The 27,993-nt window shown below is 43.4% G+C and overlaps 1 protein-coding gene across 3 annotated transcripts in view; it reads right to left on the reverse strand.

The window, feature by feature from the left end:
- Lrrc28 (leucine rich repeat containing 28) overlaps window positions 1-26,393 on the reverse strand; it is a 125,493-nt gene extending 99,100 nt beyond the window's left edge. For all 3 annotated transcript variants that reach the window (XM_029540772.1, XM_021199509.2, XM_021199517.2), the window contains exons 1-4: window positions 26,311-26,393; window positions 22,452-22,688; window positions 9,296-9,336; window positions 1,003-1,040 (exon numbers count right to left, since the gene is read on the reverse strand). In XM_029540772.1, coding sequence (XP_029396632.1) covers window positions 1,003-1,040; window positions 9,296-9,336; window positions 22,452-22,619 — 247 coding nt within the window. In that variant the 5' untranslated portion in view covers window positions 22,620-22,688; window positions 26,311-26,393. The remainder of the gene's footprint in view (window positions 1-1,002; window positions 1,041-9,295; window positions 9,337-22,451; window positions 22,689-26,310) is intronic.
- Between the last annotated feature and the right edge of the window lie 1,600 nt (window positions 26,394-27,993).

A 27,993-nucleotide genomic window follows, 5' to 3' on the forward strand; every position in this document is an offset into this window, starting at 1 on the left:
CAGAGCTAGGGCTGCAGCAGCGCATGCCTGGAAACAGAGCTAGGGCTGCAGCAGCGCATGCCTAGAAACAGAGCTAGGGATGCAGCAGCGCATGCCTGGAACCAGGGCTAGGGATGCAGCAGCGCAGGCCTGGAACCAGGGCTAGGGATGCAGCAGCGCATGCCTGGAACCAGGGCTAGGGATGCAGCAGCGCATGCCTGGAACCAGGGCTAGGGATGCAGCAGCGCATGCCTGGATCCAGGGCTAGGGATGCAGCAGCGCATGCCTGGAACCTGGGCTAGGGCTGCAGCAGCGCATGCCTGGATCCAGGGCTAGGGATGCAGCAGCGCATGCCTGGAACCAGGGCTAGGGCTGCAGCAGCGCATGCCTGGAACCAGGGCTAGGGCTGCAGCAGCGCATGCCTGGAACCAGGGCTAGGGCTGCAGCAGCGCAGGCCTGGAACCAGGGCTAGGGCTGCAGCAGCGCAGGCCTGGAACCAGGGCTAGGGCTGCAGCAGCGCAGGCCTGGAACCAGGGCTAGGGATGCAGAGAGGATCCAGGCTGACCCTGCTTGGTGAGTTCCAGCCCAGGGAAGACTTCCCTCAAACATAAAAAGATACCTGAGGAACAAGTTACAAATTGGTCCTCTGCCACCCTCTTCCCACACACTCCCTCCCCACAACACCCCCCCCCATAAGAATTTTAAAGAATCTATTATTTTTATATGTAACTAAAATCTTAGTTAATTGCACTAAGTACTTATTTCACTGTTTCCCAACAGCATTTTGTCTAGTAATTTTCCTGGCTATTTATTGTCTTATTAGACTTCTCCATTTAATCTTTCTTAACTGGACTTACATATTAAAGCAAATAAATTCAAAGTCCTTTAAATTAAAACTCCCTAGCTCATCAACCAAAATAGGTTTAAGGAGCTAGAGATGAAGAGACAGGGTCCGGGGCTCCTCTGTTCATAAAGCAAGATATAAATGACACTGTTTCAAACTAAGGTTATAAGTGAGCTTACCTTCTGGAACCACAACTATGTTATTTGAGTGAAGGTACCTATGACAAAAGGAGGGGAAAGTTGCTGTTGTTATTCAGTATTTTGCCAGATAACCAGCTAATACAAGCTCTGTTTAAAAACCTATCAAATACAAGCAAAACTTCCCAAAACACACAGACATAACAGCAGCTAATACTTTGAGAGTAATATGCTAAATCACAAATATTAAACCTGTCTTCTGATTTAGTCATTTTAAAATCATTAAAATAAAAAAAATCATAAGATATTTAACCTCATTTAAAAAAACTACTAGTTCTATAGGCTGGAAAGACAGCTCAGAAATTAAGAGCACAGGCTGCTGTTCCAGAGGTCTCCCATTCAATTCTCAGCAACACCATGTCATGTTTTATAACCACCTTTAATTAGAGGTAGGCCCTCTTTTGGTGTGCAGGCATACATGTAGACAGAACACACTGTCCATAGTAAATAAATAAATCTCTTAAAATATTACTAGTACCTCTAGTTCATTTAAGTTATTTAGGTTTTCAGAAATATATTTACTGTGTAAAGAAAAATCAATACCTATTGTGTAAAAGGAGATATCAGTTTTAGTTTCTAAACAGTAAAAGTGGACTAAAGACAATTCTAACTGGCTCAGCCAGCCACTAAGAGAGAGCACTTGTTCTTACAGAGTCCCAGGACCCACTTGGTGGCTCCTCACCATCTGTAATTCCAATTCCAGAAAAAAAAAAAAAAAAAAAAAGCACCTTTTTCTTCACTACACAGGTCCTAGGTATGCATATGGCACATACATACTAGCAGGGAAAACACATAAGACAAAATAATCTTTAAACAAAACAAATGAAAAACTCTTAAAGATATCTCTAGTTGGCATGCATACTGTAACCCAAGAATAGAGAGTAAATGTTCATTAATGTCTCCGTAGAAATACTCAGATGCCAAGACACAGAAATCTGACTTCTCAGCAGTACAAGTCTTCTTTAAAAAGACCTGCAAGTCCAGGCTCGTCTAAGCCATCAACACTCTCCCACTGAAGCGTCTCTGGCACACTCTGGTGGGGACTCCAGGTACCATCTGAGACCACATGTCACAGCCAAATGCCATGACTGCCAGAGATCGTACAGTTAAAAATAAAATCAGTAATAAAACTTACTTTCTTGTGAGGTAAAACAACTCGAGTTTAGAACACTTGATTTTAAACCAGCCAATTTATTGTAGGTAAAAAATAAATCCCCAAAGTATTTTAAAATATAACTTAGAAAGTTTCTTTCATGTTTTGACCTTTTTTTGTTTTTTTCTTTTGTTTTTGTTTTTTGTTTTGTTTTGTTTTGTTTTTTCTTTTGTTTTCGATTTTTTTGTTTGTTTGTTTTTTTGAGACAGGGTTTCTCTGTATAGCCCTGGCTGTCCTGGAATTCACTCTGTAGACCAGGTTGGCCTCAAACTCAGAAATCTACCTGTCTCTGCTTCCAAAGTGCTGGGATTAAAGGTGTGCGCCACCACTGCCTGGCATGTTTTGACTATCTTTAGTGAATGTTAAAATGTCAGTAAGTAAAGAATGATAAAAGCAAAAAAATTGTGAAGCCCTCTTTATGCCGAGTTAAGCCAGTGAGTGTTGTAGAGGATGTTAACCTGTGGGGTTGGAAATCAGCTAAGACCGGACACACTCAGATGTGAGACTTCCTCCAGGAAATACCTAAGGGCTTTTTGCTAATGGTTCTAAGGTTTGAAACCAGCTTTTCAAAAGATATTATGAAGAGAAGCGACCAGGCTGTCTGACAAGATCACATCCTCAGGAGAAGACAAAGCTGAGGAGAGACACAGCACCCCGCCATGCCACCAAGCATTCCCTCTCCTTCCTTCCATGCTCCGACATCACCACTGGCTGACAGAGGAGAGACCTGAGCCTAGAGTTCCTGCTCTGCTTGCCAGTCAGTCGAGCAACAAAGCCTTTTCTTTTGGCAAAGGCTGCTGTCGTAGGACTGGCTTCTGTGTTTGCCAGGAAGTAAGCCTTCACTTGATAACCATGTGACACAATTTAACCAAGTGTGCACTCTAAAACAGACCTCATTCTTCACTCTGGATATATGAGTTGATTATACATTTTGAACTCAATACTTTGGAAGCATTCTTGATCAAGGTCATCTGTTCCAAAAGACTGTAAATAAATGTGCAGGTACATTCACTACAGTATGTAAATATGCATTTATTGTACAGAAAAAAAAAACAGTTGTCATCACATAAAAATAAAAGGAGATCTGAGTTTTAAAAACTACTTCAAGGGGCTGGTGAGATGGCTCAGCGGTTAAGAGCACTGACTGCTCTTCTGAAGGTCCTGAGTTCAAATCCCAGCAACCACATGGTGGCTCACAACCATCCGTAATGAGATCTGACGCCCTCTTCTGGTGTGTCTGAAGACAGCTACAGTGTACTTACATATAATAATAAATAAATTAAAAAAAAATAAACTACTCCAATAAAATATTTGTCTGAAGTTTTACCTATGAAAACGTCCAAGTCAAAATATGTACTAGAGTACCCACTATTATGCCTGAAACTTAACAACACATTTTAATACACTAATGTGTCTATATTAAAATAAAGATGCTGTATAGCACTACAGTGTTCCTGATCCTAACTACACATTGGAACTATCAGGGTCTCCAAAAAATCCTCCATTTGTGCACTAAGTACAATGCAATCCCAATTCCACAATCCCAATTCCACAAATCATTTCAGGAGACAACAAACTGAAAATCCACATGGAACAGGCAGCAAGCCCCTCCTTAGTAACTGGGTGACAGGTCCCCCAGAGCACCCCATGACTTTATTGAACCTTCATAGTCACATATAGTCACAAAAGAGCATGATGGACTGTGTCTGGGGGACTAGAGGACGGATGGAATGGAGCTAGTTTTCATCATATTTTGCTGAAATACTGTCGGAAATTAAATTCATACTAGTACACATACCACTTAAGGGTACAGTCACTTTGGCAAACGGCTTGGTCTTTTTGTACCAAGTTTTACTCAATATGTTAACATCAGTTTCTTAGTGTTGACAAATGTCCCATGAAACTCATGTTAACCCCAGGGGAAGCTGGGTGAGAGGTATACCAGAACATTCTGTGCTATCTTTACAACTTCCCTGTAACCATGAAACATGCTCTACGGTGAAAAGCTATCTTCTTAATTGAAGGAACAGGACTTCCACTTCTAGACATAATGAGTAACAAGGACCAGACTGGCCTGCCTGCTATAAACAAGGGAAAACCAGATGGGATCTATGAAACAACTATTTTCAGACAGTGACAACAGGTGACAAAGACTATGTCTCCTAAAAAAAAAAAAGGAACTAGCAAGGGCAGGCTTCCTTACCCCCAACTGTCTGTAGGGAAGATTCTGAACTGTGGAATAGGAAGAGAATTCCGAGGTTATGGAGCCTCTATCAGGACTGAGGCAGTTGGCAGCCAAGGGGAAAGACTTCAGGAAACAATGGAACTACGCCCCCACTCCCCACCCCTGATAAACAGCTCCAATAACTTAAAAGATCCCATAACCCTTTGCTAAATTCAATAAAATGCACATGCATAAGAGAAACAGGGCGAAACAAGACCAAGCAGACAACCAGAACAGGAGAAAAGCTACCAGCGGAACAGCACACAGAGAGCTCTCTGGACTGAGAGGCATACACTCCAGCGCACTGCCAAGCCCCGCCCTGACCCATTACAACCTACACATAAAAACTGACGTCAAGACACAGATGACAGACAGGTGCATGAAGAGGTTCAGCATCACCAGCCATTAGAGACACACAAGGGAAGCCCCACCGATAGAGACCATGGTCACATCAGAATGGCCGTGATGAGAAACAGTGACAGCAGAAGGAAGCACTGCTGGGGGAGATGGCCAATAATCTTCATAGTCAATTTCACCTGAGTAAGGCTCCCCTAGAGACTGCAGCACGCCTCCACATGTGACTGTGAGGACATTTCCAATGAGAATGACTGGTGCCATCTCATGGGCTGGGGCTGGACAGAGGCAGTCATCTCATCTCCCTTCCTCTGCCTCCTGCCTGCACCACGTGAGAGCTGTCTCAGCCTTCCCACACTCCCAGCTGCTCAATGAAATCCCTCTGAAACTGGAACCAAAGTAAGTCCCTCATCCCCTCAGTCAGTGGTTCTCAAGTGTGGGTCACGACCCCTTTGACAAACCTCTAAAATATCTACATTACAAATTGGTATTTGGCAAATCTCCAAAAAATATTTATACTCCGATTCATTAACAGTAGCAAAATTACAGTTGTAAAGTAGTAACGAAAATACATTTATGACGGGGGTCACCACAGCATGAGGAACCGTACTAAAGGGTCGTGCCAGCATTGGGAGGGTTGAGAACCATGCAGTAGTTTGTTCCTGTCAGGCACTCTGACAGCAGCATGAGCAGTGACTAATACGCTGTGCATGGTGGTACACGCCAGTAATCTCAACACTTGGCAGGTAGAGGCAGGAGGGTTGGGGGTTTAAGGTCATTCCTGCCTACACAGCAAATCTGAGGCCAAGCTAGGACCTGATGAGTTCCTATTGCGGGGAGAGAGTTATAATACACCAAGGAAGGGTAAAATGATAAAGAATCCATAAGATCACTGAGAATGCTGTAAAACATTTTCAAAAGCAGCGTATGTGAAGCTATGGAAACTAGCCTAAGGCCTGTAGTGATAAGGGAAAATCTCTAAGGAACTCTGGTGACTGTCAGATGGTGGGCCATGAGCTCTGCTGGTTTTTCATGTGTGCTAGTCCCATATCCCACTGCCTGGCTCTTCAGAATTAAGGGAAGCCAAGGGTTCACAAGCAAACTGAAGAGCAGTAGCCTGGATGAAAGTGGGCGAGAAAGAAGGCTTTCCACATTGCCAAAGAATTATTATCCCCACTTGGTCTCAGGGATGCATCAAAGACTTGACTGGCAAAGCACTCTCATTCCCTCTTTCTCTCTTTCTCTTCTCTCTCTCTCTCTCTCTCTCTCTCTCTCTCCCTCTCTCCTTACACACACACAAAAGATAGACAAGGTTAAGTCCAACATTCCTAGTAAAAAATTTAAAAAAAGAAAAAGAAAGAAAAAAAGTATCTCCAGTGCTAAACTGAAATAAATTACAACCATTTAATTTCACGGCTTTGTCAGGCAGTAGAAAACAACTATAACAAATAACACACAGACCACGAAGGCTTTGGCACCTGTGGGATGTATGTATGCACAGCTGGGAGAATGAGCAACTTAAGATCTGAGAAGGCTCTCACACCTGCTGAGTTCAAGTCCCACACAGGCAAGCAGTGAAGGCGAAAGCAGTCACGTGGCTGACGATGGAGGGGCCGAGGTGTGTCTCGACACCCACCCAGAGCCTCAGGCTCGGGGACTGACCAGAGCAAGTCTGTCTGAGCATGCGCTGACCACTGGCGGTCTAGGATAAGTCTGCACACAGCAAGTCTAGAGAAGCTGATCAGCAGTCAGCTCACCATTAGCCAGGGACCACTGCCAAACTCAGCAAACATTTCTTATGATAAAAAGGACAAAATAAAGAAAAATGAAAGGCCAGGAAAACTCTTCCCAACTCATTCTGAAGCTAATAATCCTAGGATACCAAGTAAAGTCAAAATAAAATATCACAAGACTACAGAGAAATATCCCTTTAAAAAACAGCTGTAAAATGCCACTACCTAACTAACCCCCAGAACATATTAAAATAATTATATTCTATGACCAAATATTAGCTATCCTAACATAATATTAGTTCAATGTACAAGTATTGATAAGTATAATCTACAATATTAGTAAAATAAAAGACAAAACAGGAAGAAAAAAGGAGAGGCCATTTGAAGTTAAAAAGAAAAAAACTCTGCAGACAAGACAAGGATGAGAACTTTCCCAGCCCTAAGTATTCAATACTTAGAGAGGCCTAAGCTCCCATACTCAGTGGGAAAAGACTGAACAAAAGAACACAATGAAACCTTCATGTTCTTGTCACTTCTCTTCCACATTCTGTGTTGATTAAGCTAGGGCACTTAATTAAGAAAAATGAATGAACGGATGAATGAAAATAAACTAAAGATCAAGTAAGTGGAATACAAAAACAGGATGTAAAGCTACTCTTATGGTGGATAACATCATCTTGTATATGAAGAAAAGAACCTTGGTGGTAATCAACAGTCCTCCAGTGGAACTGAAGGTCCATTCACTAAGAGGGAAATCAGACAGGCAGCACTGGATGGACTGCGTCCTGGGATGGAATTGGCAGCTGCCTGCGATGCTCCGCTGTCACCCAGCACATACTACACAGGAAGGAGGAAGGAGAGGAAACCCAGCGGCAGTGTTGAGCGTGGATATGTTTTGGTGACAGATTATGAGTGTTCCCTCATATGATTTTATCTTTGGTTAGTTTGAAAAGTTTCAGAATAAAAGGATGGGACAAATGGCGATGACTGAGACTCAGTATAAAGATGGATGCGGGATGCCCTTCCTTTATCTCCCCAACACTCAGACCAAATAACATACAGAGCAACAGGAAGGAATAAACACCTTTCTGAGACGAAATGAAGTACAGCTTTTTCTGAACAATTAAATTAGTACAGAAAAATATATGCTATCTAATTTTTATCTTCCAGGAAGGTAAATTCAACACAAATACATGAATCATTATGTCTCAGTGACTGTTCTACTGCTGTGAAGATGACACCATGACACACGCCCCCCCAATAAGGCCCCAACTTCTGATCCTTCTAATCTTTTAAAATAGTGACACTCCCTGATGGCAAGGCATTCAAATATGTGAGCTTATAGTAGCCATTTTTATTCAAAAGACCACACATTAAAAACCAAAAGTGGCCAGGCTGCAGCAGTGGTGGCCCATGCCTCTAATGCCAGCACTGAGGAGGCAGAAGCAGGCAGATCTCTCCTGATCTACAGAGTGAGTTCCAGAACAGCCAGGTCTACACAGAGAAACCCTAACTCAAACAAAACAAAAAAAGTGAAACTAGGAGATGTTTTGCTGGTAAAAGTGCTTGCTCTGCAAGTGTAAAGACCAGAGTTTTAATGACAGAATCCACATAAAACAGAGAGCTTTGTGTGTCTGTAACCTTAGCACTGGGGAGCAAGGACAGAAAGATCCTGAGAGCTTGCAGGCCAGCCAGCCAGCCAGCAGAGCACAAAGGCACACTACAGTTCAGTGGCAGGCCCTGTTTCAAGAGAGTAAGGTGGGCATACATGCGTAGAGGCTTGAGCTCTCATGCTAATTGTGTTGCCTAAAAACCTGTGTGCAGTGTTCTGCGCTAGGCTAAAGGATGCTCACCCCAGGTGGCTCTGATTGGAAAATGAAGTTGCTAGCGTCCAATGGCTGTGCAGGGAGATGCAAGGGAGGGAAAGGGAAGTCCACCATGACAGGGGTGTAGGACGAACCACACCCTGAAGGGGCAGGAGGGTGACATGGCTGAAATGCAGGTGCAAGGGGAAAGCAGTCCCAGAAAGAAACAGGACAGCAAAGATAAAAATATAGATCTAGAAAGTGTTCATTCAGGAATACTGGAGGCAAGTGTATGCTAGCTGTGGGGAGGTTTGGAAGTACCCTGCCACTGAGCTACATAAGGCGCATTAAAATATAGTGTGTGTGTGTGTGTGTGTGTGTGTGTGTGTGTGTGCTTCAATCGTGAATCCAGAGCTCTTGGGTGGGTGCAGAGCCGCAGAGGAACTCACAGAGAGCATCGAGGACTTTCAGATTATCTACTGCTACAGACGTATGTGCACACTCAGACAAAACATTAAACACAATTGACAAAAGCACGGAGGGGCCCTGAGATGATCTCGGTGGGCAAGCACTGCCCTCCCTCCCTATCATGCACACAGAAGGCTCACAACCCCTCAAGAAAACAGAAACAAAAGGGTAAGTTTTGTACCAAAGTACTGAAACTACTGAGACATGGAGGAAGGGCTGAGGTTTTCCAGCATCACTGTGCCCTCAGGGAGCCTACGGCCAGTTGGACACAGGAATAACAGGGGTAGGGATTCTCCCAGGAACATGCACTTCCCACAAGAGAATCTTCATTGTCTGAGCTGAGCTATGTCAACATAGTAAAGGCTCTAACACACCACAGGGACAGCAAAGCCTCCAATCTATATGCTCCATAGCGGCAGCATGACAACCACACCCAAAGTCACCACAGATGAATATATTAAAATTATATGTCCCAGTATCTCAAATCACTTAAAGTTCCCATTCTTATTTTTTAAAAAAAATGAATAAACACACTCACAGTTCCACAAGGTTTGGAAGCTTCTGAGCAAGGTTTTCTGGCTGAAAATCAAAAACTTAGAATTAAATTTTATCTTTAAAAAGTATTAACATTTTTATTTCCCTTAAGCATAACAGAATATCATCTTGGGATATAAATTTTGAGAATATGAAAATAATAACTCAGCATATTTGGGATTCATTCTTACACTAACCACAAGACACTTAGTATAGTCAAACAGTTAAAATCAGCACCCCTGATCATATTTGTCCTCAACCTTCCCAATGCTGGGACCCTTTAATGCAACTCCTCATGTTGTGGCGACCCCAACCATTAAATTATTTCTGTTGCTACTTCATAACTGATTTTGCTACTATTATGAATCATAACATAAATATCTGTTTTCCAACAGTCTCAGGTAACACCCCACCCCCCAGAAAAGGTCGTTCAACTCCAAAGGGGTCGCTGAGAACTGCTGTCTTAGAGAAACCAGGCACCTCTCAGGGGGCATAAGGAAGAAGGCCACCGACGAGAGGTTGAGGGGCTAAAGAGGCAACTGTGGACAAAAAAATGCCAAGGTCTGCCAACAGCCTACACAGGGAGAAGGGCCTGCAAGACTCTACAGTCCCCAAAAGGGGACCCTACCCTGATGACCGTACTCTAATTTTGGATGCTTGCCTCCAAAGTGTGAGCAATGCACTGCTGTTGGAACTGCTTTGTCATGGTGGCCTCACAGTTACAGCCCTCAATCTCCCAATTCCCCCAGCCCCTGCTGCTAAAGAAAGGCAGATTTCTGAGACAAAGAAGGTTGAGAATGAACAGAAACAAGGACTGTGTGGTCTAACATTTTTAGGCCTGAGAGTAGCATCTTAGAGGGGATGGCAGACTGATGAAACAGATGAAATGTGCTGGAGTCGGGGTGTGTCCTTTCCAAAGGACAACTACAATTCTACTCACCGGTTGAAAAGAGTGGGGTGAAAGGAGGGTTGTTCCTGTAAATAACTATATAACTACAAACATGGTTCAGATTTATAAGTACATGAAGATGGACACTAATAAAAACAGAAAGAACACATGGTTTTTCATTCCATATTCCCCATACACCAAAAGGTAAGCTAGTTTCAATGACAGAACCAGGAATGGCTTTCTGAAAACAAAAACAGGTCTAGCATGAATTCTTAAAGACAAATATGAGATTGGCATGAGGTGGAAAGGGGGTACAGAAGTAGCACGTGCAAAGGGGGAAGGGCAGGAGGTGTTTAGAAAATTACCTATTGACCTATAATGCCTTACCAGTAGTCCTTTAGGCACACTGGGTTTTGTAAACCCCGTTATAAAAGCAACTGTGCTAGGGGGCCTGGCCAGCCTTAAGAACCTGTGATGGCTTGAATGAGGTATCCCTCCACAGTTGGTGCCACTGTTTGGGTAGGTTTAGGAGGTATGGCGTTGCTGGAGGAAGTATATCACAGTAGGCAAAGCTCAGGTGTCAAAGCCATTTGTCATTCCTAGTTGGCTCTGGGATTCCTTCTTGCAGCTCAAGACGTGAGTTCTCAGCTGCCACTCCAGCAGCGTTCTCGTCACAGCAACAGGAAGTAATAGAAACTATCCCGCTCTTGAACCTGTGTCTGGCAACTCACAACCACCTGTAGCTCTGGTTCCAGGAGCTCTGACACCCTCTTCTAGACTCCTTGGACCCCTGGAATCACATGTGCACATACTCCCCCAAGTGTATATAAATTTAAAAACTAAACCAAGTAAAAATCAAGTATAAAAATAGTTTTACAGAAAGTGGCAAGAACTGCTAGGCTTTAATGTAAAACATTATCACAGACCCATGCTTAAACATTTGGTCCCTGGACGGTGGTGCTCTTTGGGGAAGATTGTACAGCCTCAGGAAGCAAGGCCTAGTTTGAGAGGTGGGAAAGTCAGGCCACCATGAAAAGAGATGTGACTATTACATGGGCTTATATTTTATTCTAAGGCATAGAATTTTTTTTTGAAACCCTAAACAGAATGGAAATCCACTGGTTTTATTTTAGATAAGAAAGTAACCATTTCATACATGCATACAGATACATTCCAACTGCTAATGTACATATAGACATGCTCTTTTGTCATAAGCTGCATTACTGAACACAGATATTGTGAAACGACTGAAGTTTTGAGCTCTCACTGCTAACAGACCTACTTAAACATTGAAGTGGTACAAGCTGTGAACCCTCACCCAGTATGCACTCAAACTTGTTTCTTCAGAGATCACAAATCCCTGGAATGGTCTTTTAGTATTGGTATCTTTCCTTACAGTAATGAGACACGCTTCCATTTATGGGCATACCTAGCAAACCCAGAGAACTGTAAGGCAGAGGGCTCAATCAGCAATGCTCCCATTAAAGCACAGACCAGGGCAGGGGAGAAAGGCCCAGGCCCTCCTGAGCTTCATCTGCTGGAGTGGCGACACTGGCTCTGGCTGGCTACATGATGATCAGACAGCACTCCATGATAAACTGCTTTGCTTTTGGGTTTGCTTTTTTTGAGTTAGAACTATATATAAAACACTGAAACCATACTTCTGTTACTGACGTGCATCCATGTGAGCTGATTGACAAGTTAAACAAACACACTGTATTTATATGTAAAAACAGGTACACTAACTTTTGAGAAGACTGTAGTTCACGAGGATACTGCCATTTGAAAATACAAAGTAAATCCATCTCTCAACCTAGAAAACAGTGTCTGTTGAGCAGGCCACGACTGACCCCTACTGGTGCCTAGGAAACTGTGTCTGCTGAGCAGGCCACGACTGACCCCTACTGGTGACTAAGGAACTGTGTCTGCTGAGCAGGCCACGACTGACCCCTACTGGTGACTANACGACTGACCCCTACTGGTGACTAAGGAACTGTGTCTGCTGAGCAGGCCACGACTGACCCCTACTGGTGACTAAGGAACTGTGTCTGCTGAGCAGACCATGACTGACCCCTACTGGTGACTAAGGAACTGTGTCTGCTGAGCAGGCCATGACTGACCCCTACTGGTGCTCTGTGGTATCACTCCCTCCTTTCGAATCCCACATTTTCAGTACATGGAAAATAGAAATCCCATCAACATTTACATCAATAATTTTTTTTCATAACTAATGCAAAAGTAAACTTTAACATGTTTCTCATGCTGGCATAAAATGTTGCTTTTGAACTCCCCTTAAATGTGAAAATGTTTAAATGTTTATAACTTGGAACAAGAATTTCATGTATTTTATAAGCACAACAGACCTGTGACATTCTGTGGTAGAGACTGCCCTTCCTACTCCTCTCCCTCAGAACTTGGGCAGATGTGATACAGTCTGGGGGTCTTCATTAGGCCCAAGGGCTTTGTTTGTTTGCTGTTGCTTTATTTTGTTTTACTTTCCTGCCAATTAAAGAAGTGGCGGGCACAATCCTGTGCCAGGCAGAATCATCTCAAACACTGCAGACAGAAGCAGACAGAATCAGCAGTCAAAGAAAGGCATTTAATGGGGATGAGGCAAAGCGCAGGCTTCTGGCAGACACACACAGAAAAAAGCCCCTAGAAAGTGGACAGAGCACTCACAAAGGCAAAAAATCCACCTTCTTCTCAAGGGTTGGGGGTTTTAAGTCTTTGAAGAATTTTTCTTCCCTTAGGGCTGGTCAGTTTGAAGAAAGAGAGGATGGTTGGTTGGCCTACAACTGTTGTGTAACTTGTCCTGTAGGCCTTGAGCCAGTCTGTCAGCAGGGGGGCTTCTAGAAGACTAAAGCTGTCAGGCTTTTGTCTTAATCAGGAGGTTAAGGAAAAGCTGGCCATCTTGGAAACCTGTCTCCTTTATCACTTACCTACAACCTGTCTGGCTACCTCCCAGAAGTCTAACTCCTGGCCTCAAAAGAACTCACCTGCTCCACAATGACTTCAAGAGGGTAACAGCTTTGTTGGGGTTCACCCCTGAGGGAAAACACCTCAAGCCAGAGTACTCAAATAATCTACAACTGTTTGCATTCATCCGGAATAAGAAATACCTGTGTGTGCCAGGCGTGGTGGCGCACGCCTTTAATCCCAGCACCCGGGAGGCAGAGGCAGGTGGATTTCTGAGTTCGAGGCCAGCCTGGTCTACAGACTGAGTTCCAGGACAGCCAGGGCTACACAGAGAAACCCTGTCTCAAATAAACCGAAAAGAAAGAAGGAAAGAAAGAAAGAAAGAAAGAAAGAAAGAAAGAAAGAAAGAAAGAAAGAAAGAAAGAAAGAAAGAAAGAAAGACCCGTGTGGCTATAAGCTACTAGGACTCAAGGTTCAGCACCTGCTGCAACCTAATAACACATCTCACAGAAGTCACAAGTTTTGGCTCTTAGAGCAGTTATCATCACTTATATAAAACATAAGAATACGGTGCTAGACTAGAGAGATGGCTTGGCCGTTGAGCACATTGGCTGCTCTTCCAGAGAATCCAGGTTCAATTCCCAGTACCCACATGTTGGCCTACAACCATCTGTAACTCCTGTCTCATAGGATCCAATGCCATCTTCTGACCTCCATAGGTACTGCATACATGTGGTGCAGAGACATAACTGCAGACAAAACACCCACATGCATAAAATGAAAACAAATCATTTAAAAGAAAAGGAATAAATCTCCTTACTATTGGACTTGGCAATGGGTTCACAGGTGTGTTATACAAAAGCAATGCTAAAACAGGGGAAAAGATGACCATAACTAACACCATTTGTACATAAAAGGACATTATAAATAAAAGACAAGGTACAGACTGAAAGAAATATTTACAAAACACACATCATATAAGGATCCAGCACCCAGAACATAAAAACTATTGTAACCCAGTAACAAAAAAAGTTACTGAAAGATGGGCTAATGATATAATAATAATAATAATAATAATAATAATAATAATAATAATAATAATAAATCTGCTAGAGATAGATCTCAAAGCTCCTTGAAAGCTTGGCTCTCAGGGTGCTACTATCTGGAGACAGTGAGCCTGTAGGTCACAGGGGATGTCAACTTGAGGCGACCTGAGTCCCTGCCTTCCTCCTGCCCCTCTCCCATTTTTTCTACTGTTGCTTTCCAGCCACAGAGAACAGTTGTATTCCACGGTGGACTGGAACCTTTAAAACCACAAGCCAAAATACCTTTTCTAAGTTGCTTATCCAGGGATTTGTTATAGCAATCGAAAGGCAACTAACACAACAGATAAATGCTGCTTCGTGTCATCAGCCTCCGGGAAGTGCTAATCAAACCCACAACTAAGTGTCACGTCATAACTACTAGGACAGCTATGCCAACAACAACAGTAAAATGGAAAGTATCAAATGTTGGTAAGGATGTAAAGACTCTAGAACTCCAGGCTGCTGAGTGAGAAAGAATCAGCTTCCTGCAGAGATGAGCCCCCAGTAGTTTATACAATCTCAAGTGGCCGTCAGCTCTAAATGCATGTAACATGAGCAATACTCTGTACCTGTGTAGATGGGTGTGTAGAATACCAAACACAGACGAGGTTGAGAATATCAGAGCAAACAGGGACGAGCTGCTGGAAAGGATGGGAGGATTGAATAAATGATGTAACTACAACATACACAGGCTGAGGTTTGGTCTGCTTCTATGCACTGCAATGGTAAATACTGCCCCCAAGATCTGGTTGCCTGAGGGATGAGGGAATCCTCACATGGCAGATCATGCTATGTAACCTTGCTCCTTAAACTATTGGTTCAACAAAGATACCTACAGCCTTTAGCTGGGCAGAGGGGAGGTAGGTGGGGCTTTAGTTCCAGGGCTTGGGGTCTAAAGCAGAGATAAGGAGGAGCAGAGAGTGACAAGAGAGATGACACCATGGGGTAAGGGATCATAAGAACTGGCCATGAGGGCTGGCCAGTCAAAGTAGGAGAAGCCCAGGTGGAACATGGTGAGTCTTACCTCAGGGTTATTGACAGGGAAGTAGACAAAATAGTTCAGAGGGTTAATATCTGCCCAGCTCTACTGATATTAAGGCTTATTACAAATATAAAGGTTTTATATCTTTTATCTGAGAACTGTATGATCCAAGGTGGGATGGAAACCCTTGATTAATTTTTTCTACAACATATATATGTTTAAATTCTCAAAAAAAAAAAAACTTGCATTGAAATGAATAGAGGTTGGGCAGTGGTGCTGTACACCATTAATCCCAGCACTCAGGAGGTAGAGGCAGTCAGATCTGAGTTCAAAGCCAGCCTGATCTATAGAGTGAGTGCTAGAACAGTCAGGGCTATGCAGAGAAAGCTTGTCTCAAATTTTTTCCTTTAATTAAAAATAAACAAACCATGGATGCCAGGACCTGACTTCACAATGGAGCTGCAGCCTTGCGAGGCACCTTTGACCAGGACTGGACTTTGATCAAGTAAGACTGCCCTTACTGCATGGTGGATGTTGTGTAATTGGAAATTATGTACCCAATTGCTCAGGCCAATTTCCCTATATTAGACACTGGTCACCATGAATATGGGGGTTACATGTGCATGCTCCCACACACGCATGTGCATACACACACACACACACACATACACCAGGCTGTTCCAGCTTAGCTTCTGCTGTTCTTTATAACTGATGAGGCTTTTCCTGTCCTTTTGGCAATTCTCTCTGTCCCTGACAGGTAGCCACGGCAGCTCTGCACTCCCAAGTGCCTCTGGCCATTCATGTCTACTACCTGAGAAATAGCCAGGAAGCAGTTTCATATTTACAATAAGCCTTCTTCCCATCCATGGGGCAGTCTGGTGCAGTGGTTTCACTGTACCCTTACTTACATTTCTACAGAATGATTTCTATGATATTCCATAAAAATGAAAATGAAAGCAGATTGCTGTGCATGGCAGCTTAATGCCTATAATCACAGCACTTAGGAGGCTGGAGCAAGAAGAAAGCACAAGTTCAAAGCCAGCCTGGACTACATTTCAAGACACTGAATTAAAAACAAACAGATCACTGAAAAACTTGACCATGTGACAGACTTACCTATTTCCATGTATTCAATCTAAAAACAATTCAGATGGTTTTCTAGTGAGTGAGAGCAAGCACAGTGCAATGCAAGTGACTGCAGAGCCCGCACTAGAGCGGCAGCTAAAGTCTTGTGGGTCCAACAGGTTGAAGAGCCACAAGAACTCCTCATGAGAACGCAAAAGGAGCCACACTTAGCCCCTTCCTCCTACTTCACCTGCCTCACATGTTGATGTAACTTCTACTCTGTGTTGATGTAACTTCTACTCTAGGCAGAGCATCTAATCCAAAAAGCCTGATCTAATACCTTTGAGTGCCAATACAAAGCCACAGGTGGAAAGGTCTGCCCTGCCCTCTGATGGGATAGAGTAAAACCTAAGGTGCTCCGTGCATGAGGCACACAATTAACTTCAGGCTATGCGCACAAGGGATGCATGAAATACAAACTATGCAACTAGACGTGAGTCTCACCCCATATAACTATGTATATACAAATAATCTGAAGAAAACTACCTAAAATCTAAAACCCTCTCTCCCACCCTCTCTCCCACCCTCTCTCCCCTTCCTGCTCTCCAGTCATCTACAACCAGAGTCCTTTTCACTGCCTTTATTCACCTATAATGTGGGGTAACAGCAGTGCCTGCATCGAAGCACTGTTTTCAGGATCTAAGAACACATGCGGCTTGCTTAGAACAATGTTTAGCATTTGTTGTCAGGCGAATGCCTCGGTAAAAACTCAAAAGAAGTTAGCTGTTATTAAGTTTTAGCCAACATACTAATGGAAATTTATGAAAACAAGTGTTTATCACACTCCCAAGCTATGATGAATATCCTTGTTTCTGATTTGTTTTCCTACTGGGTATACAATTTTACTAGACAGGGTCTAAAACACCAAAAAAAGGTCAAGTCAATTTCCACTCCAAGAGTGAGTTAAAATGTCTTCTCATAGTCTCTAAAAAGAGATATTAAAAATCTTTAACAGTAGATACTAATTTTGTGTGTATGATATGTATGTGTATACATGTTCATGTGTGGCACAAGTGCTCACATGTGTAGAGGTCAGAGGCTTCCTCAGTTACTCTTCAACGTATGTTTTTGAGACAGGATCTTTCACTGAACCTGGAGCCCACTCATTCAGCTAGTATCCGCTTCTGCATAAACACCAGGGACTGCACAGCTGCAAAGGCATCACCTGCAGGAGGACCTAATTGAGGACTGCCTGAGAGACCAAGGGTTGCTGACACAGACAATGCCAGCCAATCAGGAACTGCTGTTCAGAAGAGATGCTTCCTTGGGAAAGCACGAATGAGGTGTGGGTGGAGGCTATTAAAGGAGCTTGCAGCAGTGTTCAGATGCGCTTGCTACACTGATTCCTGACACCTCACCTCTAACCCCCGGGCAGCGGCCCACAGCTCCTGAATCATCACCTCCCCCAGAGTGCTGGAATTACAGGTCATGTCACCCAGACCTTTTACATCAGTGCTGGCAATAGGAACTCAGGCCTTCATGCTTATCCAACAAGTTCTTTCCTGACAACAAGGACATTTCCCCAGTCCTCAAGGCCTAAGTCTCTATCAACCAGGGCCACCAACTGGGGACCAAGAATTCTAATGCCAGAAACTATGACATTTACAGAAAAGTTCTTTAAAATATTTTCTAAAGTAAATTTTAGGGCCCAAAATCATAATGTTTCCTATCTACTTTTGTCTTGTATAGTTCTGATTTTATTTTGGTTTGATTTGGTTTGGTCTAAAATAGGGTCTTTCTATATAGTCTGGCCCCAAATGCCTGACCCTCCTACCTTAGGCTCATTCCTTAATTACATAATTGGGCTCTTACATAAATCAGCTCATATTACATTGAAAAAAAGTTGGACAATTTCCTAGCTATACAAATAAAGATACATATGCACAAAGACAATTCTATCTACTAACCTAGATTATTAAAGACAAAAAAGAATTTGAAGCAAAATAAATAGACAATGAATCTGTTTTTATTATCAAGAAAGGAAAACAAAGAAATATAGTAGAGTTATAGAAATATAAGCAAGGGAGTGGAAGGTGTTGCAGTTTGAATGCTGCATCTGACCTAAAATTCATGCTCGAGTCCTCGTCCCCAAGATCATGCATGGTAATATGGCCTAGGACCTTTGGGAAGGGATTAGGTTATGAAAACAGAGCCAGCATGAATGGGATAAGTACGCTTATAAAAAGAGGTCCAAGGAAGATCCCTCATCATCCAACTATATGAGGAAACAGTAAGAAGGCACCACCCACACAGAAGCAAGCTGGCCCTCACCACAGCACCTTGACCCTGGAGCTTCATATGCAAGAGCATGAGAAGTAATCTCTGCTGCTTGAAAGCTGCCCAGCTAATGTTTCTGACTTCATGACAGCTATCATATTCGACATTATACAGCTTGCCAAGCTTCTGGGGAGTGGAGGTGGGAAACTAAAGAACACAGTTCTTCATCATTGCTGGCTTAAGGGGTACTGGACTCAGAGGTATATGTATCCAAGCCCTGGGATCTGTGCTACAAGGACACTGGTCCTTACCAGAGGCATTAGTGCCCCATGCAGAGGGACGAGGCAGCACTTACAACCTGGAGCCCCAAGCCAGACAGGCCACTACCAGCCACAGATCAATGAGAGGCCTGTCCATGGAGCAGCAGGACCAGGCAATGGCAGAGAGGCACCGTGGTCCATGGCCATCTAAAAACCTACTCTCATCTCAGAAACACCCCCCAAAATTTGCAAATCCAGAGGTTCAAATCCTTGTGTTCACTTTATGAACACTCAAATTGACCAGGTCATCAAGGTTATGCAAAGATCCACCAAGTATCTAAAAGATGTCACTTTAAAAAAGGAATGTGTGCCCTTCTGAAGTACAGTGGAGTCTACAGGTGTGTCCAGGTCAAGCAGTGGGATGGATGCAGAGGTTATGGCCCAAAAGCAGTGTTAAAGTTTTGTAGCAACAAAGAGAGTAACATGAAGTTTAAAGCTAGATGTAGACTATCTAGTCACATATATTCAGATACATAAAGTACCCAAGACTTACTGTCAAATTTACAGAGCTCACGGTTAAATTAGGCCATGTATGATGGCTAGTCTTACCTGTCAAGTTAACTACATTTGAAAGTATTTAAAACCAAAGTAGGTGGGATTTTTCTTGGTTGGATTATTTGAGGTTGGAAACCCACACTAAATCCAGATCAACTGAAGTCAGAAGATCTACCCTAAATCTGGGCCACACTTTCTGGGGGGAGCCCACATAAAAGAATGGAAGGAAGCATATGTTTTCTCTCTACTTGCCCTCAGCCTCACTGGCCTGAGAACAGCTACCTTGAGCCATTCCCTCAATGGTAGTAGAGCCTATCTCTTCAAAGTCCAACCTGGACTGAAAACCGGCAGCTCTTAGGACTCTCCTTGTCCTCCAGCCCTGCCTCGGGATGGCTGAGACATCCAGTCTGATGGATGAACAACTACTGGACCCTTGGCCTTTCTGTTAGCAGACAGACAGCCATTGCTAAACTATTTGGATCACAGCATGTAGGCCATTCTAATAAGTCAGTCTGTCTCTCTCTCTCTGTCTCTCTCTGTCTCTGTCTCTGTCTCTGTCTCTCTCTCTCTCTCTCTCTCTCTCTCTCTCACACACACACACACACACACACACCCGTGCACGCACACACGCGCGCGCGCGCACACACACACACACACACACACACACACACACACACACNCGCGCGCACACACACACACACACACACACACACACACACACACACACGAGGTCCCCTGCCACACTGAGATGGTCCTCATTGGACAGGAAAACATTGTTCCTGAGATAGAGTGGGAGGCTACACAGAGAAAGATATCCCACAGAAGGAACGTATGGCACAGAAATAAATTCAACATAGAATAAATACAAGTAAAAGGTTTTAAGTGAAAAGGTCTATTTCATTAAGTTCACAGGCTTTTTTCCCGTTTAATAATTCAGGAAATAGTGGCTTCCCCCAAATTCTGAATACATGGCACACTATCATCCTACAAATATAAGCCACTGTGCTAAATCAAATAACACGAAGTGCACAAGGGAGAGGGGCGGGGGCTGCACACGGTCACTACTTCTCAGGAAGCAGCTTCTCGTGGTGAGGGGTGGAAAGTAGGAAAGGGTAGAATAGGACATGTAACACAATGGGAGGAAAAAAAAAGAATTGTACCAGGGAAGAATGAGACATGAAAACAAATGACTGGCAGGTCTCCAAGCAACAAAGGCCAATGAATTCGTAGCGCACTTGTCAGCCTACATGACTAACAATGCTGGCCAGCGGCACAGCAGCTTTGCAGTTGCTGACCAAGTNCCACAGACTTAAACCCTAGGCAAACACCTAAACCCCTGCTTTATAGCTGGTCCAGCCAGGGGCTAGAACAGCTCCAGGATGACTGCTGACTCTCAGCATCCTACGAGGTGTATTCGGTGGTCCATAGCTCGTGAACCTCATACAGGTATCTGATACACACCGACATTGATTGCTAAGAGAAAAATGATGCAACTCTGCGAACAAACACCTGCACGAATTTAATCTTCACAGACTGAAAGGGTCAGAGCGTGAACTTGGAATGCATGCTATGGGAAGGCAGATGGAGACGGGACGGGGCAGGTGGAAAAGGAGGAGAGAGAGGAGGAGAGAGAGGAGGAGAGAGAGGAGGAGAGAGAGGAGGAGAGAGGGGTAGGAGAATGAGCAAGGCAGTGCTCTGCAATGAGCATGTTCTAATGGAATCCTTACTCTGATACCAACTAAAAACAATTTTCAATTAGGTATGTTCAATGAGCCACCTGTGTATGTCCAAAGTTTTGTGTGATAGATACCAAAGTATTTTCCTAAACTGAAAACTGACAGAAATCTACAGAAGACCAACTGTTTAACTTCTGTAGGTGAAGTTCGTTTCCCTGAAAGGCCTAGTCCATCGGGCTGTTGCTGATGGGCAGTGAACTGCTCCTGAGTGCTTCTGCACATACTTTTATACAAGTGGGCAAATTGTAGCTGCCATCCTTGATAAAACCTCTTACACCACACTTCTTCCCAAGGGCTAGAAAACTTGAGGTAAGTATGATCTCACATCACACAGTAGCATATGTATATTCATAAAGGACTAATGAGAGTGTAGGTAAGACATTTTCATTTTCAAGTTTAAAAACATAGCTAGAAAAAAAAACCTAAGTATTCAACCTCCCATGGTACCACTATGTCAAACACTATAAGATGTATAACTCTTTGTTCCCTGATAAAGCAAAGGTACACTTTATAATGCATTCTTATGCATTATAAATTACTTTTTAATGCATGTCAGATTGTTAAGAACACATGCCATAAATATAAAACTAGTATGACAAACTTTCCAGATACTTGGGTAAATTCAAAATACAGAAAGGTTCAGTTACAAAGAAAGAGTAGGCTAACATTAAGTCACAAATTCAAGCACGAAACCCCAACCAGGTAAATGATAACCACAAAAGGCCACAAAGTCACTTAAGATGGGGACATTTTATAATAAGCAGTGGGAATAAAATTCTGGTTAGAACATTCTCTTCTCAAATTGAAATGGTTTATTTTACATATAACAGGCTATAATGACAAATTTGTGCTTACTCTTAGAACATAAAGTTGAATCTAATGTTGCTTCAGCAGCAAACTTTGGTGGATACCAAACCGTATGACACCTCAATGCAAGATCACTGACTTTCAACTAGGAAATCCTAAAGAAGGTTGTGTTTTCTTAGTACACAAAGGCTTTTTTAAACTTCGCAAATATCTATTAATACTTTGATCATCAAATCATTCTCTTTTTACTGCCTACAACTCGGGCAGACTTGTTGGCCTTCTCCTCATTGATTTTTTTTACCTAAGCTGCTTTAACACACAGCAGAAGCGCAGACCCTGAGAGATGTGCTTGCTGACTGAAGATGGAGTAATCTTCTCAGTGGTATATCAGAATAGTGTCACTCTCCTGAATATCCATTCTGTAGCCTAACTGGATGAACTTCAGTAATGAATGTGCAACTACTGAGAGCCCCCTGAATAGCTCCACTGCTGCATATGTAACTCCTTGATCTAAATAGCATGGATGCATGAAACATCTCTCCATCAGGACCACATTTATAAATGGTACTAATGCACTATAATACCTACCAAGGTTGTCAGGGAGTTCCTTTTCATATAGAGCCTCTCCAGGTGCTGCAGCCCCTCATCCTTCAGTAACTCCAGTGGAAAATGATGCAGATTCCTGTAATTTAAGAACAAATTCTTGTGCTTTTCAAGCCTGGCCACAGAGATCGTCTTACAGATTTCGGATGCCATGACTGAACATGTCCAATCGGAAGTGTTGTCACACTACATCTTGTCAAAACTGGTCCATTTGGTCCATTTCTACAAAAAGGTAAAAAAAAAAAATTAGAATTTCTTACAATCACTGCATGTAAATCTGTCATCCTATAGAGCTAGGAGACACATACACACACACACACACACACGTATTTTCTACCGTCTTTTGTGACAACTAAAACGTGCATATATTTAGGACATTAAAATAATAGAGTAGTCTGATTAAGCAGTATTTACTACTTACTAGAAATAGACCTTACTGGATAAAAACTCTTTTGGATTTAACATAGGACTCTTTATGCAAACAGAGATCAATTTCTGGCTTTGTTTTTTTTGTTTTTTTTTTTTTTTAAGACAGGTTTCTCATGTACCCTGGGGTAGCCTAGAACTTGCTATGTACCCATGGCTGGCTCTAACCTTCTGATCCTGTCTCTGTCTCCAAGAGTGCTAAGATTCCAGTTGTAAGTCACACCTCTTTGTTTCTGCGGCACTGAGATCAAACCCAGGGCTCAGCGCATACTCAGAAAGCACTCTACCAACTGCTCCACATCCCCAGAGCCCAGAGACAAATTGCACAGCATGACCAAAGAAAAAGGTGTTAGAAAATAAAATGCAGCAGGCTCCATTTTCATCTTGAGCTGCTTCATTTTGTATTCTACTTACCTCGAACATTCAAACATAATATTTTTTCCACTTATGTCACTAGCAGCTCAATTCCTTTACTTCCTACTATCTAAATATTGTCAAATATTCCACATTTTTACTTCTTTTATATTTTTAGCCTTTACAGTGTTGCAGATGATCAGAAATAGCAAAGAAAGCGGTCAAAAGTCACCAGTCCAAAATACTGCACTGGGAACAAGAACCCTCTATGATTCCATTATAAATCTCTGGGCCTCAGTTAACTCATGTGGACATAGCAGTTAATATATTGGTTAAATTGACAATGAAGCTACACTTGACATCTTCCTAGGCATACAGATGGACAAGCTTCACTGTTAACACGTGAGGATGGACAAACTTCATTAATAACACATGAGGAAACAGACTCACTCAGGGCTTCCAGAACTTGCCAAAGGTGGAATGGTTCCTAAGGAAGTCAAAGCAAAGATCTGACACCAGGCCTGGTGTGGGTTCTTAACCATGAAGCACAGGGTTCCAGAAAACATCAAGGACATGAAAGTACACAACAACAAAATTGCTCAAAAAAGGCACTCTTTTCTAGACATCCCTTCTAGTTCTTTGAGAAAAAGGAAAGGGAGCAGTTTCAATTATTTTACTCATTTTAAGACAATAATTCTCAATGAACAGTCATATGAAGGCTTTCAATGAGCAGAGTTGTATAACTTTGGGGTTAATTTCTATCATTTTCAAAGTCATTTCTTAGCTCAGACGTCAGCAATTGGCATTTTACTTAAGAGTATTCTATGAAGTGGTCAGTTAACAGCTCCAGATCAACTTAAGAATCTAATATTCCCCATACTTATTCCAGCTCCTTCCTTCCTCGCTTTATTGCCAGGCGCCTGATCTTTGGACATCTTAGGTGTCTTTATATAAAGTGAAGGGAGCTATAGTACTGGCACCATCAATGCATTTGTATGGAAGACAAAGCCAGAACAATTACTCCAGAAGGGTAATTATGCACTGAGTAAGGGGAGTGGTTTAGATGTCTTACAGCATCCCCAATGTCATACAATTATGCACTGAGTAAGCAGGAGTGGTTTTTAGAGGTCTTACAGCATAGCCGATGTCATACCTGCCCAGACAGCTGTCAGAGCTCATCACCAGATTCTCCCATCTCTGCCAATGTGGGGGAAGCACCCTTCTAGCCACACAGCAGCTCAGCTGGGAGTCAGGAAGGATCCCCTCCTCTCCATCACAGCTTCTTCAATCAAGGCTAGTCTCTCTTTCCAAATACATCTCAGTTCCAGCCATCTCTCTCCAGCTGCCCAACCCACAGGCCACGCCATCTCCGGCCTTCGCCAACTGTACTCCTGGCCTCCACATGTCCACTTGCATCACTCCCTACATATCAATCACAGCAATGGGCCCCTGAAAATACACTCATAATTGCACCTCTCCCTCTCAGGCACATCTTACAAAACAAACCCTTTAGCAACTCCTTATTGAGAAAAGCAAAGTCTTACAAAGCTTCCTTGACCATCGGGGCCAACCTGCCTGTCCAGCTTCCTCTGTGACATTCACCAAGTTCCTGACCTCTCTTAATCCCGAAAGCTACCAAACTCCTCCAAGAAGTTGCTGCTCTCCTCCTAGGCTGGAAATGCCTCTTTCCTCTTGCAGGTTTCAACATAAAACTCACCTCCCTGCCCCAAACTAATTATTTCCTTGGCTCTCTTTCAGAGCAAGCCAGTTGTTCAGTTTTTACTATTTGTTTTATATTATATGTCTGTAGATCTAGATAGATATGCACACCTGTTTACTGACACTTTAGATGGAGAGTCTGTAAAACCCTAAATCCAGAGGAATGTTGGTTTCTTCATATCTGCATGCCTGCATAATAATACAGTATCTAAAATACTTTTAGCTTTCAAACAGCTAATAAGTGGATGAAATCAGAGCAACTGTTCCAAGTTGTTGGGTTTTTGTTTTGTTTTGTTTTTATCTACCCATTGAGATCACTCACAATTTAAACTTGCTATCTGTCAAAAATATCTTATTCTTCACAGCCAAGCAGCACAGCAGACATTAATTAATCCACTTTACGGATGAGGTACTTTGCCACAACCGAAATGCAGGTGGTCCTAACTCCAAAGTCTGGGTACCACCTTTCCTATAACGCAGCCTTTTACAAATATAAAATGTAGCCATTATGTCATCTTTATGAAACAGCCAAAGATTACACACAAGAAGGTTTCCCTTTTGCAAACGAAAAACCATATTCAAACTCGTCACTCACTGTAGCCAGATGGCTCTGAATGTCCCACCTGGCACTTGTTCCTTCAAAAGCATCATGAGGCTCTGCTGAAATGCATCTTCGTACAAACTCGGAAATAACGTGTATGCAAATGAAATCCAAAAGCTTCCAAAGATCAACATACTCTTGGTTTTCCAATATGCACTCATTGGCAATGCAGCCTTTTTAGTTTTCCTGACCCTTCCAAAATTGAAGTCACCCCCTGCCCACAGTTACTGTAAATAATGTAACGGGTATTGACTAGATAAGAGTTGCACCTTCAGTTTTCTGAAAGTCCAACACCAGTCTTCTCAGTAGAAACACAACAATCTCTCAAGTACATCCCCATTTTAAGCACAGGTATTTTAAAGAGTAGCCCACGACTGACTTTCCAGTACTTGACACAATACGCAAGCCGTCAGAGACTTACAAACTGTGTACTACAAACATCTGTAAAAGGCTGTTTTCTCCAGGAGAAAAACTACCAGACGTCTTGGTTTTGCCCGAGTTAGTTCGAGTCTAAAGGTCATAAGAATTCGGTAGCAGGGAGCCCAGGGGCATTCAGAAGATGATACCGAGATACTCTGGTACCAGGGACCATGGAGGACCCGGCAGCGGTGGGGATCCAAGGCCGGACAACCCACTGTTCCTCTCCCAGAGGCCCAGGCGCTTCTGTGGCGACGGGGATGATGCGTCCCCACCGGGAGCCGAGTCAGCGGCTTCGACCTGTGAACCTGGGGACCGGACACTCACCTCGGCGCCCGCTGACCGGCACTCGGCGGCTCAGGCTGCGCCGGTAGGCAGGGCTGGAAACACAGGGAGGGCGGGGCTACGGGGGCGGAGCCTGCGGAGAGGCGGGCCTGACTAACGGGAGTAGGGGTTCGGGGAAGCAGGGGGCCAGGAGAACGAAACCGCGCGATAGTTCGCCTCAGTTCTCGCCGTCCTACGATAGGTGGAAGGAGAGAGACATTTTTCAGAACCAGACGCTTATTGGCTGAGAGCGCGACTTCCTCCAGCGTCCAGTCGGTGGCTCTTGTCCGGGCTTCCGGCTCCGGCTTGGAGCTGGGTGATCAGATGTGGGCTGTTTAGGTGGCGCCAGCCTCAGGGTCTCCAGTAACTCGTCAGTTCTTTTATTCACACATTCACTCCGCTGCCAACAGTAAAACCCGACGCCGAGCGTTTAAATCCCTGGCATCGCCCTGGGTCGTCTTGCATCGGCTCGGTCGGCCATTCCGGCGACTGTTCCACCGCCAGTCTGACTTAAAACACAAGCCGTCCGGCTTAGGTAACGGGAGCCAATGGAGTCAACCAGCAGAACTTAAGCACCGGATTTAATGTCTCCGAACGCTCACTGATCGCTGCGGAAGATGGTGTCTACCTTCAGACAGGCGTGCCGCAGGCGTGGTGCTGCACGCCTGAACCCCAGTGATCTGAAAGTGGAGACAGGAGTTCAAGGCCAACCTTAGCTACTCGTAGATAAAGATTTAAAAAGAAACTCGGGCCCTAGAAATAACTGAGGACAATCACAATTCAGTGAAATAATCTGGCAGTCGCTGTATGGCTAAGTAGGCATACCTTCTTAAGACTAAAAACCCAATTGCTCTGATGCAGGAAGCCTCTGCTACTCTAAGGCTGAGGCTGTAGGATCATCACAAGGTGAAGCCAGTCTGGAGAGCCAACGAGCCCCTATCTCGAAGTATTTTAAAAATAAAGTGTGCAGGTCCGTAGCTCAGTGGAGGCACTAAGGTCAAGCCACAGTACCAGGGAAGAAAAGTGAAATATTTTTTTTAAATGCCCGGCACAGTGGTGCAACAACTTTTCGGTCTTTAAAATTTCCTCTAAGACTTACTCTTCATTGTTTGACAAAACCCATTATGTACAGGTGCTTCGAACAAATCCATCCCCCCCATTAAAACTTATCCTTTGGGGGTTGGAGAGATGACCCAGGGGTTAAGAGCACTGACTACTCTTTCAGAGGTCCTCAGTTCAATTTCCAGCAACCATCTGGTGGCTCACAACCATCTAATTAATCTGATGGAATCGGATGCCTTCTTCTGGGGTGTCTGAAGAGAGAGAGAGTATGTGTATGCACATACATTAAATAAATAAATCTTTTAAAAAACAAAAACCCTTATTCTTTGTCCTTTTAAAAATAAATAAATAAATAAAAAGGGGGGGGGTGAGATGGCTTAGTGAGTAAGAGCACCCGACTACTCTTCCGAAGGTCTGGAGTTGAAATCCCAGCACCACCATCTGGTGGCTCACAACCATCCATAACAAGATCTGATGCCCTCTTCTGGAGTGTCTGAAGACAGCTACAGTGTACTTACACATAATAAATAAATAAATAAATAAATAAATAAATAAATAAATAAATAAATGAAAATTGATGAGCTTCTGGTCAGTCCTGGCCCACGCCTTCAATTATATCACTCA

The sequence above is a fragment of the Mus pahari genome, chromosome 1 (assembly GCF_900095145.1).
Source record: "Mus pahari chromosome 1, PAHARI_EIJ_v1.1, whole genome shotgun sequence".
Lineage (NCBI taxonomy): Eukaryota > Metazoa > Chordata > Mammalia > Rodentia > Muridae > Mus > Mus pahari.